Source organism: Sebastes umbrosus, chromosome 6 (genome assembly GCF_015220745.1).
Source record: "Sebastes umbrosus isolate fSebUmb1 chromosome 6, fSebUmb1.pri, whole genome shotgun sequence".
In the NCBI taxonomy this organism is placed as follows: Eukaryota; Metazoa; Chordata; class Actinopteri; order Perciformes; family Sebastidae; genus Sebastes; species Sebastes umbrosus.
Window position 1 is genome coordinate 13715686 of NC_051274.1, and position 15346 is coordinate 13731031.

The window sequence follows — 15346 nt, forward strand, 5'->3', positions numbered from 1 at the left end:
TGTGTTTGCCGAATTACAGGAGATGCTTGGACTGATTCAGAAAAGAAGGTGAATCGAATTGTATCAGTAAATTTGATCGGCAATTACAGCCGCGCCGTCATTGGCCTTGTTTTTCTGAACTGAGTTCTGCTGATAGAGACACCAGTTCAGAACAGGACTTCATGACCTGCTTTAATCTTCTTTTAAACTTAATTTGTTGACTCCATCCTTCTGGTTATCGCTACAGTTTATTTTTTGACCGCTTGCTCCCATCAGCAGCAAAGTTAAAACCGCCTGCTCCCGCGGAATCCCAATCCTAATGCCGTCCTCTAAGCAGAGCGCTGCGCACACACACTTCCCCCGCGGTCACACAACAACGCAACTCATGGCTCGTATTAAAACACAATTATTCTTAAAGCACCGGTACTAATAAAATGGGGTATCGTATAATTTTTAAGGGCAAGGTATTGCGATACTTTTCTAGTATCGGTATACCGTGCAACACTAATACAAATTCTGTTGAGTTTACTATAACAATTAAACTATTCTCTTAAAAAAGCTGTCATGCACATGTCTTTTCTTAACTTCTATATGTTAATAATTAGATATTTCTGCCATATAACATAAGCTCAGGATGTCAACACCAGATATTAGGGTTTGCATCCTGAGTCTGAGTTTATGAAGGGATGAATTCAGGTGGATAGGCATATAATCAGTCAACACACGACCATTCCCACTACACTGTGCCATCTATTGTGTCTAAGTCACTTAACATTATCTATAGTGGTGCCTCCTTACAGTCTGGTGTAGGGGTATAAAACTTTATGCCCTACAAAGGCTACTTCACCTGCAGAGCATCAAACTGTGTCTCGCTCTTCTCTCACATCGTTTTTTTAAGATGTGATGTCAGCCTGAAAAACTTGATTGTACGGGCGACGGTCCCAAAGCATTAAGCGCACTCGCTGAACAATATAGCACTAGTGATGAACAATAAGTTATCCAAAGTAATATGCATAATTCAGAATAGAGTAATTTTATAGCTTACCAGTTGCAGCAGCGGCCTTCTTGTATGCCGCAATCTCCTGACAGCCTTCTGACAGAATGTTGAACCACTTTTTTTTGTATTCCACAGTGTACAAACGACAAGAGTAAAACTTGGCATTAATTTTGTTTGCAATCTCTTTCCATGCATCTTTTTTGTCTACTCTTGTCAATGTGGTACTAAATTTCCCTTTTATTATATGTTTTCTCTGAAGTACCTCCTCTGTGAGCAGCAGATTTCCCTCCAAGCTCCAATTTGGTTTTCTTTTTGTTTCCATTTTTAGTCAATTTCCTATAATTTCTTCTCTATTTAGCCTAAATGGTTTGAGGCTGCTTGTTGTTCATTTCCTATCTGTTAATTGCAGGTGGAGATAAAAAAAAAAAAAAAAAAATCAAACAAATTAGATTCTATTTATACAATAAAGCAGGGGTTCTCAAACTTATTACTCAAAGGTCATCATCTGATTTTTATTCAAGGTCAGAGGTCTGGAAAGACTGGCAATAACATTATAACATCATTACGTATTGTATTCATAACACGAGTAGGTATGATCATTAGGATTATTAGGATTTTATCAACACTAGCCTGCTATTCTTCTACTCCATGTCGGTTTGGTTCTTTATCAATACTGTTATAGGTTCTTTTTCATCACTAAATAATTGCTTTTTAATATATTATTTAAAAAAAAGAATAAAGTCAGAACAGGATAAGAATTTATTTATATTTGAAATAGAAGTAATACATACAGTAATGTTTAAAAACAGCAAAGTCACTACATAAACTCAAGCATTTCTCACTGGAAATATATCTAAAATGTCAATAGAATAAATATAATTAATTTATGCCTTTATTGAATAAAGTCTTTTTTATAATAAATTAAACTGAATATATTATCTGAGTAATTTAATGAATTTATTTTAAGAATGAACAAAGTCATGAGTGCAGCAGGCGTAGGCTAAACAGCTCTCCTGAATCCCAAAGAGAAGATGAGATACTTTCCTTGATTAAGAAAGGTTATATACATGAATGCCACTGAAGCATCATCCCAAAATTACATTGCCCCCCTCCAAAAAAATTATTTTTATGGACAAGCTCTCCACCTGGTAAAGAGCTCAGACATGTTTAGAAGCTCCAGCACCACCAGTAGAAAAACATCCTGGATTGTACACAAAGATTCAGTGAAAAAAACAAAACATATCAGCTTGCAAATATGCTCTTAAAAAAATTCTAAGAGGCTACAGAGTGGATCACGGAAGTGAATATGATAACTCCTGCCATTCAATCCCACTCATGGCTGGCAGAACAGAGGTATTCACTCATACGAACATCTTCTATGAGGAACAATATAACAGTTTATTGAAGCATAGACGCACACATCAAACGCAGAACTCATTTTCCTTTATCTAGTAAATAAAGTTAAACTCCATTACAAAATGGTTCCGCACAGAAAAATCCTGACCCAGCAATTCAGAGAGGAAAAAAAAGGGTAGAAATCTTTCCGTCTATACCTGAATAGCTTTGCAGCTCAGTGAACACATGAGGGAAAAGGGAAAGAGACAGAAGATAAGAGTAAAAGGAGGGTGACCAGAGGAAGAGAGAGCTGGAAAAAGAAATCGAAGACACAAGCTGGGTTCAATTTAGAGGCTTCCCACAGGAGACAGAGTGACCTGTATCTGCTACAATAGAGGTCATGCAATTTTGAGTGGATACCCCGGTCTTCAGTGGATACTGAGGACCCCTGCCTTGATGCGCACATCCAGAGGAAAAAGCAAAAGGGTCCCTGCAGCATGCGGGACCCCCTCAATGACCTGACTGGTGGCTTCCTATTACAACTGCCTGACTACACCGGAGCCTTGCAATTGACACTTCACAGTAAGCTACAACACTAGCAATCAGTAAAGCTATCAAGCTCACAGGAAGTTACTATGAAGTCAGCCATCCAAAGAAACTCTACCGATTCCTTATCTTCCCGTCTCCTACTTTCACCAGCCAAATGATGAAAAAAAAAAAGCACCGTGAAATATATCTAGTAAACTGTAATTGAGTGGAAACTACAGTTAAGATGAAAGTATATGATCACTCCGACCAACACGAAGACATAAATTAGCCCGGGTGTTTGCTATTAAAAACACTTTGAAAAGCAATAGTGAAAAGTTGTCACTGCAACGCTGTGGCTGAATAACTGTGCTCTCTGAGCAGACGGAATAAATAGTGCAGGCATTTTGCCATCTAAACCTCAAACTGAGTGGTTCAATGAAGAGCCGATATAAATAAAATCTGAACCTTGGTTGAGAAAGATCCACACCAAATCTGTTCCTACTCTCGTCATCGACATGTTCATTGAGTGTATCTCACCCAAAAAATAAAAAAGTAAAGCAGCAAATAAACAGATAAACAAACAAACAAACAGATAGATGGACAAACATTACCTTTAATTTCCCCTGATTGCCCCAGAGAAGCTAATGAACATTTCTGTAAACATTTGCAATTGGTGGGAGCCATTTTAATTACTCTCCACAGAGAAAACCCCATGCATGGCAAGGAGCTCAAATGAAGATAAACATTTAATCAAGCATGACCTTGTGTTCGATTAGGCCAATTCTCCGAGCACGGACGTCCACAAAAACAACACTGACAGCTCAGGTTTTGGAAGCGTAATGACAGAAATGAATCAGAACTGTGGCAACGAGGAGTCAAATACCTGGCAATTTGACCAAGGTAACCAGATATCTCTAATATGAGTCCTTCTAATCTGTAGGAGAAAGCTTTTTACCCAGACGGTGTTTTAATGAGGTCAGGATATTCCAAAAGGGATGCTCCGGCTTTTGCACCAGGAGTTTCAAGCCAAAGTCTTAAAGGCCTGCAGTGCACTCCACACAAGATCTAATTTGTTTTGTTTGTAAAAGGCTGAGCCGGTGTTGAATATGGTGCTATTAATAAATGCAGGCATACTCACTACGACTTGAGGTCTGTCTTTATAATAACACACACACCGACTGGAGGAGGTTGCACAGGGTTTCCCGCAGTGTTTTGTAGGGGAGGCCTTGCGTTAGATAAAGTGCACCTCAGCTAATGCCAGAAGAAATGATTATATTTTATGAAATATAATATTAGGCTTACTAAGCTTCAGGGAAACAGGGCAGCAAAGGCCATGTTTTTAAACGGATAGTTCGGGTGTTTGAAGTGGGGTTATATGAGGTACTTATCCATAGTCAGTGTATTACCTACAGGCTGTAGGCTACAGTAGATGGCGGTCAGCACGCCCCCAGCTTGGAGCATACGGGATTTACCGCACAGAGCCAAAGCAATGAAATGCGTTGAACGGGGCAGGCAGCAAAAAAAAATTATTTTAGACACCTAGAGGAAAGGCTCACCTAAAAAAAATGTAAGTGCATGATTTAGAATATTTTCGTCAGTTTATCTTGCCGTGAGACGGCTATGCAGTCTATGTTTCCGACAGGGAGATGAAGCCGTTATCTGTGCTCTCGCCAAAGCCACCAGACTCCGAACAGGGGACTTGCTGGTCTACCTCTACCTCGATTGATTACTTTATTTGTGTTATTGTGTGACTTTATTTAGTTTAGATTCACCAAAGTCACACAATAGCACAAATAAACTAACCGATCGAGGCAGAGGTAGACCAGCAATCCCGTGTTCTGCGAGGTAAAATTCATTTTTCTTCAATGAAGACTGGTGGCATTAACGAGAGCATAGATGGATACAACAGCTTCAGTTCCCAGTCAGAAAGGGCTGTCTGACAGGCAAAGGTAAACCAGCAAAAATATTCTAAATATAGAGTACACTTAAACTGATTTTGATTTTCTTTTAGGTGGGCCTTTCTTTTAGGTGGCTAACGTTTTGCTGTCCACAGCAGTACAATGCTTTGGTTCGGTGCAGTAACTGTGGTCTGCTTCTCCACACTGGGGGCATGCTGATAGTCATCTACTGTAGGTAATACACGGACTATGGATAAGAGCCTCATATAACCCTGCTTCAAAATACATGTAGTAATGCGTAGTCACTACATTAATAACAGGATTAGTTGCGTCAGGATCTGATTCAGCTCAGCATCGTACATTTGCCTTGCAGTGATTAATCAGAACAGCACTTTGCTGTTAAGCTCAAAGTTCCTAATGACCAGCTGGACTTGTATCATCAGTGGTTGTGATCAGACTAGGGGCAGTGCTACCACCTCCTTTAATCAATTTCCTGGGCTAAACACATTTGCAAGTTGGATAAGACATGCTCAGGTTTGAACAAGAAGTAAACTGCACTGGAGTCACGCGGCTCAAAGGACTTAAAAAATGCAAAGTCACATGACATTTTGGACCATTTGCAGGTGACAGAGTAATAGGGGATGAACACTGAACATGCACCAAATTTCAAGTTCAAGTCAAAAGTGAAGCTTTGGTTTGGTAACAAACCTGTCACACTTCCCGTGCACACACTAAATTTCATTTAATTTTAGAGCATACTGCTGGACTGAGAAAAGCAGAAACCTGGATGGTTGTGGCGTTACATTTAAATAGATTACCATGATGAACTGGGATTTCATAAATATTGTAGTCAAGAACGACCTTTTCCGTGGGAGAAATCTCCGTGTTATCTTTTCATATTTTAAATTAAAAATATTTTAGTAAAAAAAGAAAACACTGAAAAAGAGTCATTACTGTTTTCAAAGAACAGATGAATGACTTAAAAAAAAAAAAACATCCCTCCCCATAATTGTATTCTAGGGTGTGTATTGTTGCATAAAATCTTAATAGCAGGATCCGAGATAACACAGTGACACGGAGCAGGTTAACACAAATTATGTTTTAGTCAGAGATAAGGAGTGAATGATTGCACCACACTGCATCCAATTGTGCTTGTCATTACAGCACCTATCTTCTAGTGTTACTGTCAGTCTCTCAGGTTTATCCGATCTCGCCTTTAATTTCATTTGCTGTGGTGTTGGATCGCGGCTTCCCTGCCTGTTACACCCTGACCCCTCTGCCCGGTGAGTGTTTCTACTGGTGCTCCCCGCTCTGTCCTGAGCGGCGGCATATTGCATGTAGGCACCACGCTGTGCTGCTGCTGGCGGTGGCGTGAGGCGCGGAGGATTATTCCTGACGACAGGGGCATTAAATGTGTAGCAGGCCGGTGGAGGCCTTAGCTGATGCTCTCTTGTCTGTTTTGGTTCAGCACCAGTTCAGAAGCAGTCCCCTCTAAGCTGAGTGGGAGCTCACAGTACTCAGAGCGTTGTGGCGTTCATTAAAGGCGGAGGGTGTCACACCAGCTTAGGCCCAGTGTCCTCCCTCAACCAAGGCTTCATGCTGTACTCCTCTCTGCCTCCGCTTTTTAAGACTGAGTGACTAGGAGTCACTTCTCCGAAATTGCCGAATTTTCTCTCTGTTTGTCAATGCTTTATAATATCACAGATTTGAACCACTTGTTAAAAGTCTGCAAGGTTTATGTCTGCAAGGAGGCCAACACAGAGGCGTCTAATCCAGCATGCTGCGGCGGAGAAAAAATATCGCTCGCTTTTGTCCTCAGGACTCCAGTAGCAAGTCATAAACGTTGTCATTCAAACTCTATGCCCATAAGAGCTGCTACAGAAGTACATAGTTAAGGGGCAAACTGAATAGCAGAAAAGTCTAGCCTGAATAAAATCAGCTCCTTTCTTTGACTGGTAGTTTCCCCAACACTTGCTTTGAATCCTATAATAATACACACAGCCCGAATCAGAGCTCTAAAGAGAACCAAAGAGCAAAAATCTTGAAAATAGCACTGGTGAAATTGCAATTCTCCAGCACATCTCAAGTCCTGCGAGCTTGATGCCAGCGTAACCAAACATCAGGCCGACTCTGTTTGATCTTGAAAGGGATATAAGCCTAAAGCCGTCCCTGTGTGAGATGTCCTTCTTTAAAAAGATTCTAATCTCGACCGAAATGTCTAGCAAAATAGAGGTCATCGTGCCAGAGCACCGAGCAGACAATAGCACTTGGCTGCGGACCTGAGAGGAATTCTGTGAGGATTTGTTCCTGTGTGTCTCACCTGAGAGACGTGGGGGACATCAATGGCTGAAAGAGCAGCGACACAAACAAGGTAAATATAGACTTACTGGAATTATTTATATTTTGCAACTTACCAACTATAACGTGTCTCATTTTAACAGTTGAGAAATCACAGAAGTGTCAGATAATTTCCACTTTTTTTTATTCCAATCATGACCTCCTTCTGTCTTTCTTTCACTTGTTTTTTTTTTTCTGTAACTTCTCAAGCACTGACAGGTACTTCTCTCCCATTGATAATTTGAAGGCTGATAGCATATCCGTACCTTGCACGCCGCTCATGATTCAATGACGAGAGCACCATTCAACCCTCTAAACTCCCATCCCCTCCCTTGAATTTTGATTCGATTGGTTTATCTAATTTTCCAGTAAATGCTTGAAATGTATTCCTGCACACCTTTCTCCTCGTGAAACTACACAGGGGAATCATGAGAATGAGATAGAAATGAATAGCTCTACATTAGCTCCACTTCACCTCACCGGCAAAACCACAGCCCCCACTCGCTCTGCGTCCAGATTAAAGTTTCCAAGCAGAAAGTTGTGTCCTCAATCATTTCCACCAAAAGTAAAAAATGAAATGAAGTGTGTACCTCTTCTTGAATGAAACTGAAACAGAATTATCCCCGATTTGAACAAGGTGCAAATAATGGAAAACTGCAAAAAGTGGGCGGTAGGGGAAATAGACACTTTATGATTATTCCTTCATGCTGTACGTGCGACTTGAAAGTGGTTTTGCAGTTATGTCAGGAATATAAATAATGCCTTCTTGGAGGTCCAGTGGATACGTGAATGTGCAAACATAAAGAATACATGCATACTGAGTGTTAAAGCGATAGTCTGGATTGTTTGAAGTGGGGTTGTATGAGGTAATTATCCAGTAGATGACGATCGGCACGCCCATAGTTTGGAGAAACAGACATGAGTACTGTCACAGGAGCAAAGTAATGTACTGCTGTGGACGGGGCCGGCAGCAAAATGTATTTTAGCCACCTAAAAGAAAGGCCCACCTGTAAGTCACACAATAACACAGACTAACTAATCGATCGAGGCAGCGGTAGGTCAGCAACTCCTGTGTTCTGCAAAGTAAAATTACAGTTTTTGTCAATGGAGTCTGGTGGCTTAGAGAGCATAGATAACCGCTTCAGTTCCCCATCTGAAAGGGCTGTCTGACAGCAGGATAAAGTGGTGAAAATATTCTAAACATAGTCTACACTTTAACTTATATACATTTTTTTTTAAGATGGGCCTTTCTTTTAGGTGGCTAAAATACGTTTTGCTGCCAGCCCCGTCCACAGCAGCATATTGCTTTGCTCCCGTGTTGTTAACTCATGCCTGCTTCTCCAAGCTGGGGGCGTGCCAACCGTCATCTACTGTAGGTAATACACTGACTATGGATAAGTACCTCATACAACCCCACTTCAAATAATCCAAACTAAGTGATTTACTATAAACAAATAAAGAGTTTTTTCCAAATTGTTGTTTTGTAAGAGTCTTCTCCAAAACAGTGCAAGTTGCAGTGAGTCACCTAAGTTAACATAATCAATTCATATTTTTTGGTTTGTTACCAAGCTACAGTCCCTAGACCAACAGTTAACTTTACCATAAAACAACGAAAACCAATTACTGGCTAATTACCACCTGAGCTAAATATGCAAATAAAAATGGAGACCTCTGTCTGCTGGAGAGTCCATGTTATATTACCTGAAAGCCCGCCATACCAACAACAATCTCTTTCAAACATAAAGCGGCCAAACTGTCTGGGGAAAATATATGATTTCAGATGAACATTAGCAGCTCTAACCTACCAGACTACTGAGATTTCTTAAACGTAAGAAGTGGAAAATTAGTGCATTAAGCATGCTGAGCTAGTGCCAGAAATATGCACAGAATTGATGAGGTGTCACTTTCACTAAGAGTCACACTATTGCACCGACAAGGAGCCTCTCTGATCCCTCCCTTCCTGCCTGTCTGCTACCAATGAGGCACAAACACTCGGATTTGCATGGTCTGCACAAAAAGAAACGTCCTTGATTTTAGGAAAGGTCGCCTTGCTCTCTTCAACCCTGGAAAAACACTACTGGCATGCATACCAAAACACCACCGGAACCGTCTTTTTTTGATCATTTTTTTCCAACGTTGCATCGGCCCACCAAAACATCCACAGCTGCATCTGCAGCCCAGTAACACAACAGCATGCTGCTCTTTCTGAAAAATGTCTGTTATGATTAAATTTGGTAATAAATGACAAGACATGCTAACAACTGTAGCCGACAGCATTTATCCCCAGCAAATGCTTAGACTTACATTTTGAGATCAATTTCAAAGCTGTGTTAATTAATTTAGACTGCCAGCAGCACAATGCAGGTCAGACAGGGCAAACAAGTTACAACATCAGCCAATTAGAAACACAAGAGCGTTATACATTTTTTAGGGCAGGGCTTGTGAGCAAAGATATGACAGATGGAGACTTGGATGGAGACTGCAAGTGATATGTGTGTTTTCTCGCTGCAGTAATCACCACTGTAATTGTGTCTACTTCCACAGATCCGCATCTTTACCACAGACAAATGAATTCCTTTGGTCCATTTTCTAAAATATATTGACTACACAAAATAAAATCATATTTAACTGTATTTCAATGACAGATTGTCTTTCCGAGTATCCTGTTCCTTAGAAACGAGCCTGTCTGGTGCCTTATCATCTGGTTGTTTTTCAGTCAATTAACTTTCATCACTGCAGATGACTATATCTATATGGTCACAATGTGTTAATCAAAAGCATGGATGGCTGATTTTTTGCATATTGGTTTGAAGATGTGTCATGGTGTGTATTTAGGGCTAATTACAACCAGTTATTCTTAGACAAGAACAACCAGTATCTTCTATCTATCAAACAAAAGAGATAAACTCATCAACCTGTCCCCTGAGAAAAAAGAGCAGGTTGGCAAATGAAGCAACACACAGGAAGTCCCTGTTAGGGAAATACAGTCTTAATACAGTGTTTAAGACTTGAATAGAATTACCACGCAGTAAAATAATGCACATCAGATACTATGTGTGTATGGATCAAGATGATTGTTTGGGCTGTATTTCAATTTTTTTGTGCATTTAGAAAATTACCACACAAAATATGTCTACTACACGCCTGTAGTAGATTAAGATTTAGACAGCACTAACTATGACTGCACATTCCTATATAAAACATACTTTTGAACATGTGCAACTCCACAAACATCACACAAGACAAAATGTATTTTAAGTTAAGTGCTAAAAAATAAAAATAAAAAAAACATCCTTTAGGTCCCTAGGAAAAGAAAAAGAAAAACCATAACAGGAGGCATCTGTGACATCTTCTTACAAAAGCAAAGCATTTGGGGATTTGATTTTCAAGAGAGAAAATGTAAAGTGGTGCGCTATCTTCACTAATGTGATGCAAAGATGAAATGCGAGACACTTTGATCTTCCACAGCACCGATGTTAAACACTGTTTACATCGACAGCCCCTCATAATGCTTGCTAAATAACAGCTGAACGTGCAATTGACTTTAACCTTTGATTTATGCCAAACAGGGTTTCCTTGCAGAATGAGCATTGGCAAATTGAGAGTAAACATAAACTGCAAGGTGAGATAGACATTTTACAACTGTCTCAGTTTAAACGTGAAGATAGAGGGAGAGAAATGTTTGTTTATTTTGTGGTTAATTTTTTTATTCAACCAAAGAACATACTGTATCATGACTAAAAAGTCCGGCTATCCATGCAAAGCCCAGTGGCAATGAATTCTCTATGTCAGGGGAAAAAAATATGATGCAACTAAAATATAAAAACTTTAAAATCATTACACTTAAATTATTGCAAAAGTGATGTACTCAGAAATGTTTCTGAAGTTTCACTTTAAACGTAATGAATAATAAATATAAAAATATGAGAAATATAGTAATAAATAATGATAAATCTTTTAAAAACCTTTCATACAGTTAAAACAAGCATGTTGAATTGTCCAAAATTGTCCGAAACTAGAAAGCAGAAAACGGCGGAGGGTCTGCATGGATACGACCTGCACCCTCACATTTTAAATCCAAAGTGGTAAATACAACACATACAGTAAAGTATGGAAACACTTTGGGTTTCACACATTGTCAGGAAAAGCAGATCTAGACATCACGGCTAAAGCTGCATGCTAACTCTGTCATGGACGGGAGACGTTATCGTATTTCAGTAACGTGCGGTCAAGCCAGCCGACGCTACAACTGTAGAGCACCCATATACTGACATTTATGTTAAATGCATTCCAACAGCCCCGATGGAGCTGACCCTGGATGTATGAATAAAACGGAGCTGACAGGGGGAGCTCAGAGCCAGCGACGGTTTTGGCAAAGTTAGCGGAAATATACACGTCCGGTTTTCAAAATAAGGTGTTAACAAAGGAAACTGTATATACTGTAAATACAAAATACATATATGGAAATAAGATTGATTGGATTATATTCACCATAAGTATAAAACATTACATGCCAATTATATATTAAAAAGAAAATATCATTAATTTTGAGGGAAATGTCTATATTCTTTGATTTTTGTAAATTGTAATAAATAATGCTTTACAATGACTGATGTATTTGACTTCAGGACATCTCTGACTACATACATGTTGAAAATCAACCATTTTTAATGTATCAATTTAGATATTTTCCAAAGTAAAAGTCCCTAGAAGTGTATGATTCTGAACTTTTTCCCATGGTCTAGTGTTAAAAAAGTTAACAAAAATCGCAATAAATCGTAATATTGAATTGCAATACTTAAAAATCGCAATACATATCGAATCGGCACCCAAGTATCATGCTAGTATCAAATCAGGAGATAGGTGTATCATCCCAGCCCTAGTAACAGGTTCACTTTTATCATGTGACATATCTAAATATGTAACCTATGCGAGCAGTTATAACGGGTTTTTTCCATAGTGATATTTTGTTGGATCGTGGCACCTAAAAGAAAGGTTGTTTTAATGAGACTTGACATGGTTTATACATCCGTCTGAAAAAAGCCTGAAAGTACAACGTGTCTTATGGAAAAGGTGCTGTTTTAACGGGATGGATTGAGCAGAAAGTGCTATGATAAGGAGCAGTGGCCTTACCTCATTAGTGTTCCACCGGTGTCTCTCCTTTGGCAGCGAGGTGCATTTTGGTAGACATTCAAGCAGCTTCTTGGGCAGGTATATTTTCAAATGTCCATGTTCATCTAGAACAAGAGCGAGACAAAACAGAATATTTAGCACAGGCTTCATACCTTATTGACTTGCTCATCTCCCCTCTTTATCAGCCCATCAGTCTCTCTGCAGCAAAACACTGACTGTAAAATAACTATCCCCAAACTGAATTAGGAAAATTAATTTAAGAAGAGAGTATTGCATACATTCTTATTTTGTGCTCGGCTAAATTATTTTACTGTGAAATGCATTCTATCAGGGGAGTTCGCCAGAAATTTTTCACTGTCAACTTGTAAAGGCTGTGTCTATTTATTATTTAGACACAATAAACACCCTTGAGTGATTTTAAAGTGCATGGGGATTTAGTATGGGAATGTGTGTGCGGCACGACAGAATGTGGTATATTATTCAGGGAAATAATTACAATTACTAGGCCCAATGCTTACATCATAATGTACAGTATGTTGTTCAATCCATAATTTACATTTCACAACCATTATAAAAACAGTAAGGTTTTAAAGACGCCCTCACGCATGGATGCATTCAAATGTATATTTCATTCTTGCATTCTTTTCCTCCTCAAATATGCAGATGGCTTAAATGCGAACATATTATATTTGTTTAAGGAGACAAAAGCATGTTGGAATTATAATATCATGTAAAATCCTATTATAGTCTTGTGTTTTGTTATTAGAATATGAGATATAGGCTTATGTGGAAATTAGAATACTCTACGCAAGGATCTTATGCATTTAAATACAAAAAAGACAATGCAACAGTACTAGTCAAAAATAAAGTAATATCAGCTGCCTTGAAGTCTGAAAAGTCTGTGTCGAAAAGGTGTATATGGTTCATCACAAAGGGTGGATAGAGACTTATATAAGGCTGTGTCATTGAGGAAATATTTCACCATGCGTATCATCTAAAGCACAGCAAGACGACAATATGAGCTTTTCTTGTCTCTAGTTGCCACTAAAGTTTAGGTTATTCCTGTCCCCCATTCACACGGACTGTGAGCACCTAATCTTTTGTATACACCACACATCTAAAGCATTTACGATCTGAAACACTGCAAATCTCGGATGCAGAGTCACTTAATCCAGGTAATGTTCAAGCATGTGCAAATGAATACATTATTCAGTTTTAATGTGTGTGGATTGAATGTAAATTCATTCACTAAAAGGTAACGCAAAATACTGCATTCATTTGCAATGCTTGAAAATGCATTAAAGCTAGAAAACATTCTTTCATATTTATAGAAGTGTGGGTTAGGATACTAGGGAATGGGCATGTAAAGGGAGAGACAGAGAAAAAGCCTGAATATGAGTGCTGACTATGGATCCCCGGGGTGGCTGATATCAGTAGTTGACTGTGGGAAAAAAAAGAGAAGCGAAAAAAGTTCAACCGAAGCAAAACACCACTTTGAAGCCCCGTACAAATAATCCAGTAGTGCACTTGATTACGAGGATATAACAAGGGTGTATGTAGCCTGCTGTACATCACAGCGAGAAAGAACAGAGTGCTACTGCCCAGAAACCCCCATATGGAAAATTCAACGGGAATGAATGCAGTAGGTCCACAGAGATGGCGCTGGCTTGGAGCCTCTGAGTGTAATGCGTAAGGTGGAACATCATCGCTCCCAGAGGAATGCAGGAGCAGATATGTAGCATTTGCAATTTCCATCTGTACCTATAATTCTGCATGTACACACTGTTTTATATGAGCTGCACAGGTATCTGTAATCATTCGCTTCGCCCAATTAAGAATCACATACAGCATCTGCTCCGAGGTACCACCGGAGCGGTTTCACCGTCAGAACTGGAATACACGCTGCAACTGAGTGATCAGAGAGGTACCAAAGAAAAAAGGAAGTTGTTTTTTATGTGTAGACTCGACGTATTATCACACAGCATCAACTTAAAATGAGCAAGAAGCTGTAGTCTAGCTTTAATGCAGTGCCACATATGTTATCTTTCACTAAAAGGCTCCAGAAGAGCAAGAGAACCTTCAATATTGAAGCCCACTCACAAATTCAAAATCTCACTGGATGAACACTCAGATACAGCACGGGTCAGTACAAAGTCTTGGCCGTGTCCCATCCTACAAAATGTGCTCTGAAGATTTGCTTTTTGCAACCGGCAGACAGCAGCAGCGGCAGATACATATGGCAAGTCTGTCTCTGCACAGATTATTCAGGATTCAGCGCTGCTCTCTGGCACACCCTCCTATGACACCATTGAGACAGAGCTGAATTGGAATATGTCTCAAGTATGTTGAGGATTTTCTCACCGAGGGAGAGTCGAGATAGAAATCTACCGTGGGGGATATGTCTGCTCAATCTGCCAGCAGGCTAAAATACTTGGGATGAAAATATACAGCATAGAGGATGCTTGACAAATGCAATAAAATCTTTCACTTGGCTTTAATAATTTTGCAATCTTATAATTACACCGATTATTGCACGACATGTTTTTGTGCAAAGTGTTGATGGCTCTACAAATCTCCACGCCACAGACCCCTGAAATATGCAAAACATATCTCAGTTCAGTATGCTGTGCACGTGAAAAGGTGACACAACAACTGCAACATGCATTTTACTTTGAAATGCCAGTCTTGTATTTGTCAGCTAACAACCCCCCCTCCTCAAGCAACAGAGCAACCTAGGACTAACAAGGTGTTAACTGGGTTTCTCTTAATCCCTTAACCTTACATGGACGCTTCTGAAATCAGGTTACCGCTGAAACTGGGGATTGATTACTAATGTGCATGTTAACACAGTGAATGTGAATAAGACACAACTCTGTTACGAACACACCCTCAATATATATTCAGATGTTATTTATATTTTTACAGCAGACAGAGTAATTTACATTGGACACATTTTGGATAACGTTTTGTTGTAAACATGTAGGCATATTTAAAAAATATAAGCTTTTATATTCTAAAGTATCACTGGATAGTAGAACTTTTTTTTTTAATTTCTTCACCTGTTTTATTACCAGATAAATTACCAGTAGTTTCTCATAGACAAAATTGAGACAAGTTTTGGAACTACAGTTCCGATGAT

General features: G+C 39.3%; 1 protein-coding gene across 9 annotated transcripts in view; it reads right to left on the reverse strand.

Annotated features, from left to right (window-relative positions):
* Window positions 1-15346, reverse strand: part of camta1a (calmodulin binding transcription activator 1a) — a 342481-nt gene that overhangs the window by 313613 nt on the left and 13522 nt on the right. For all 9 annotated transcript variants that reach the window (XM_037771703.1, XM_037771698.1, XM_037771696.1 and 6 more), the window contains one exon: window positions 12208-12311. In XM_037771703.1, coding sequence (XP_037627631.1) covers window positions 12208-12311 — 104 coding nt within the window. The remainder of the gene's footprint in view (window positions 1-12207; window positions 12312-15346) is intronic.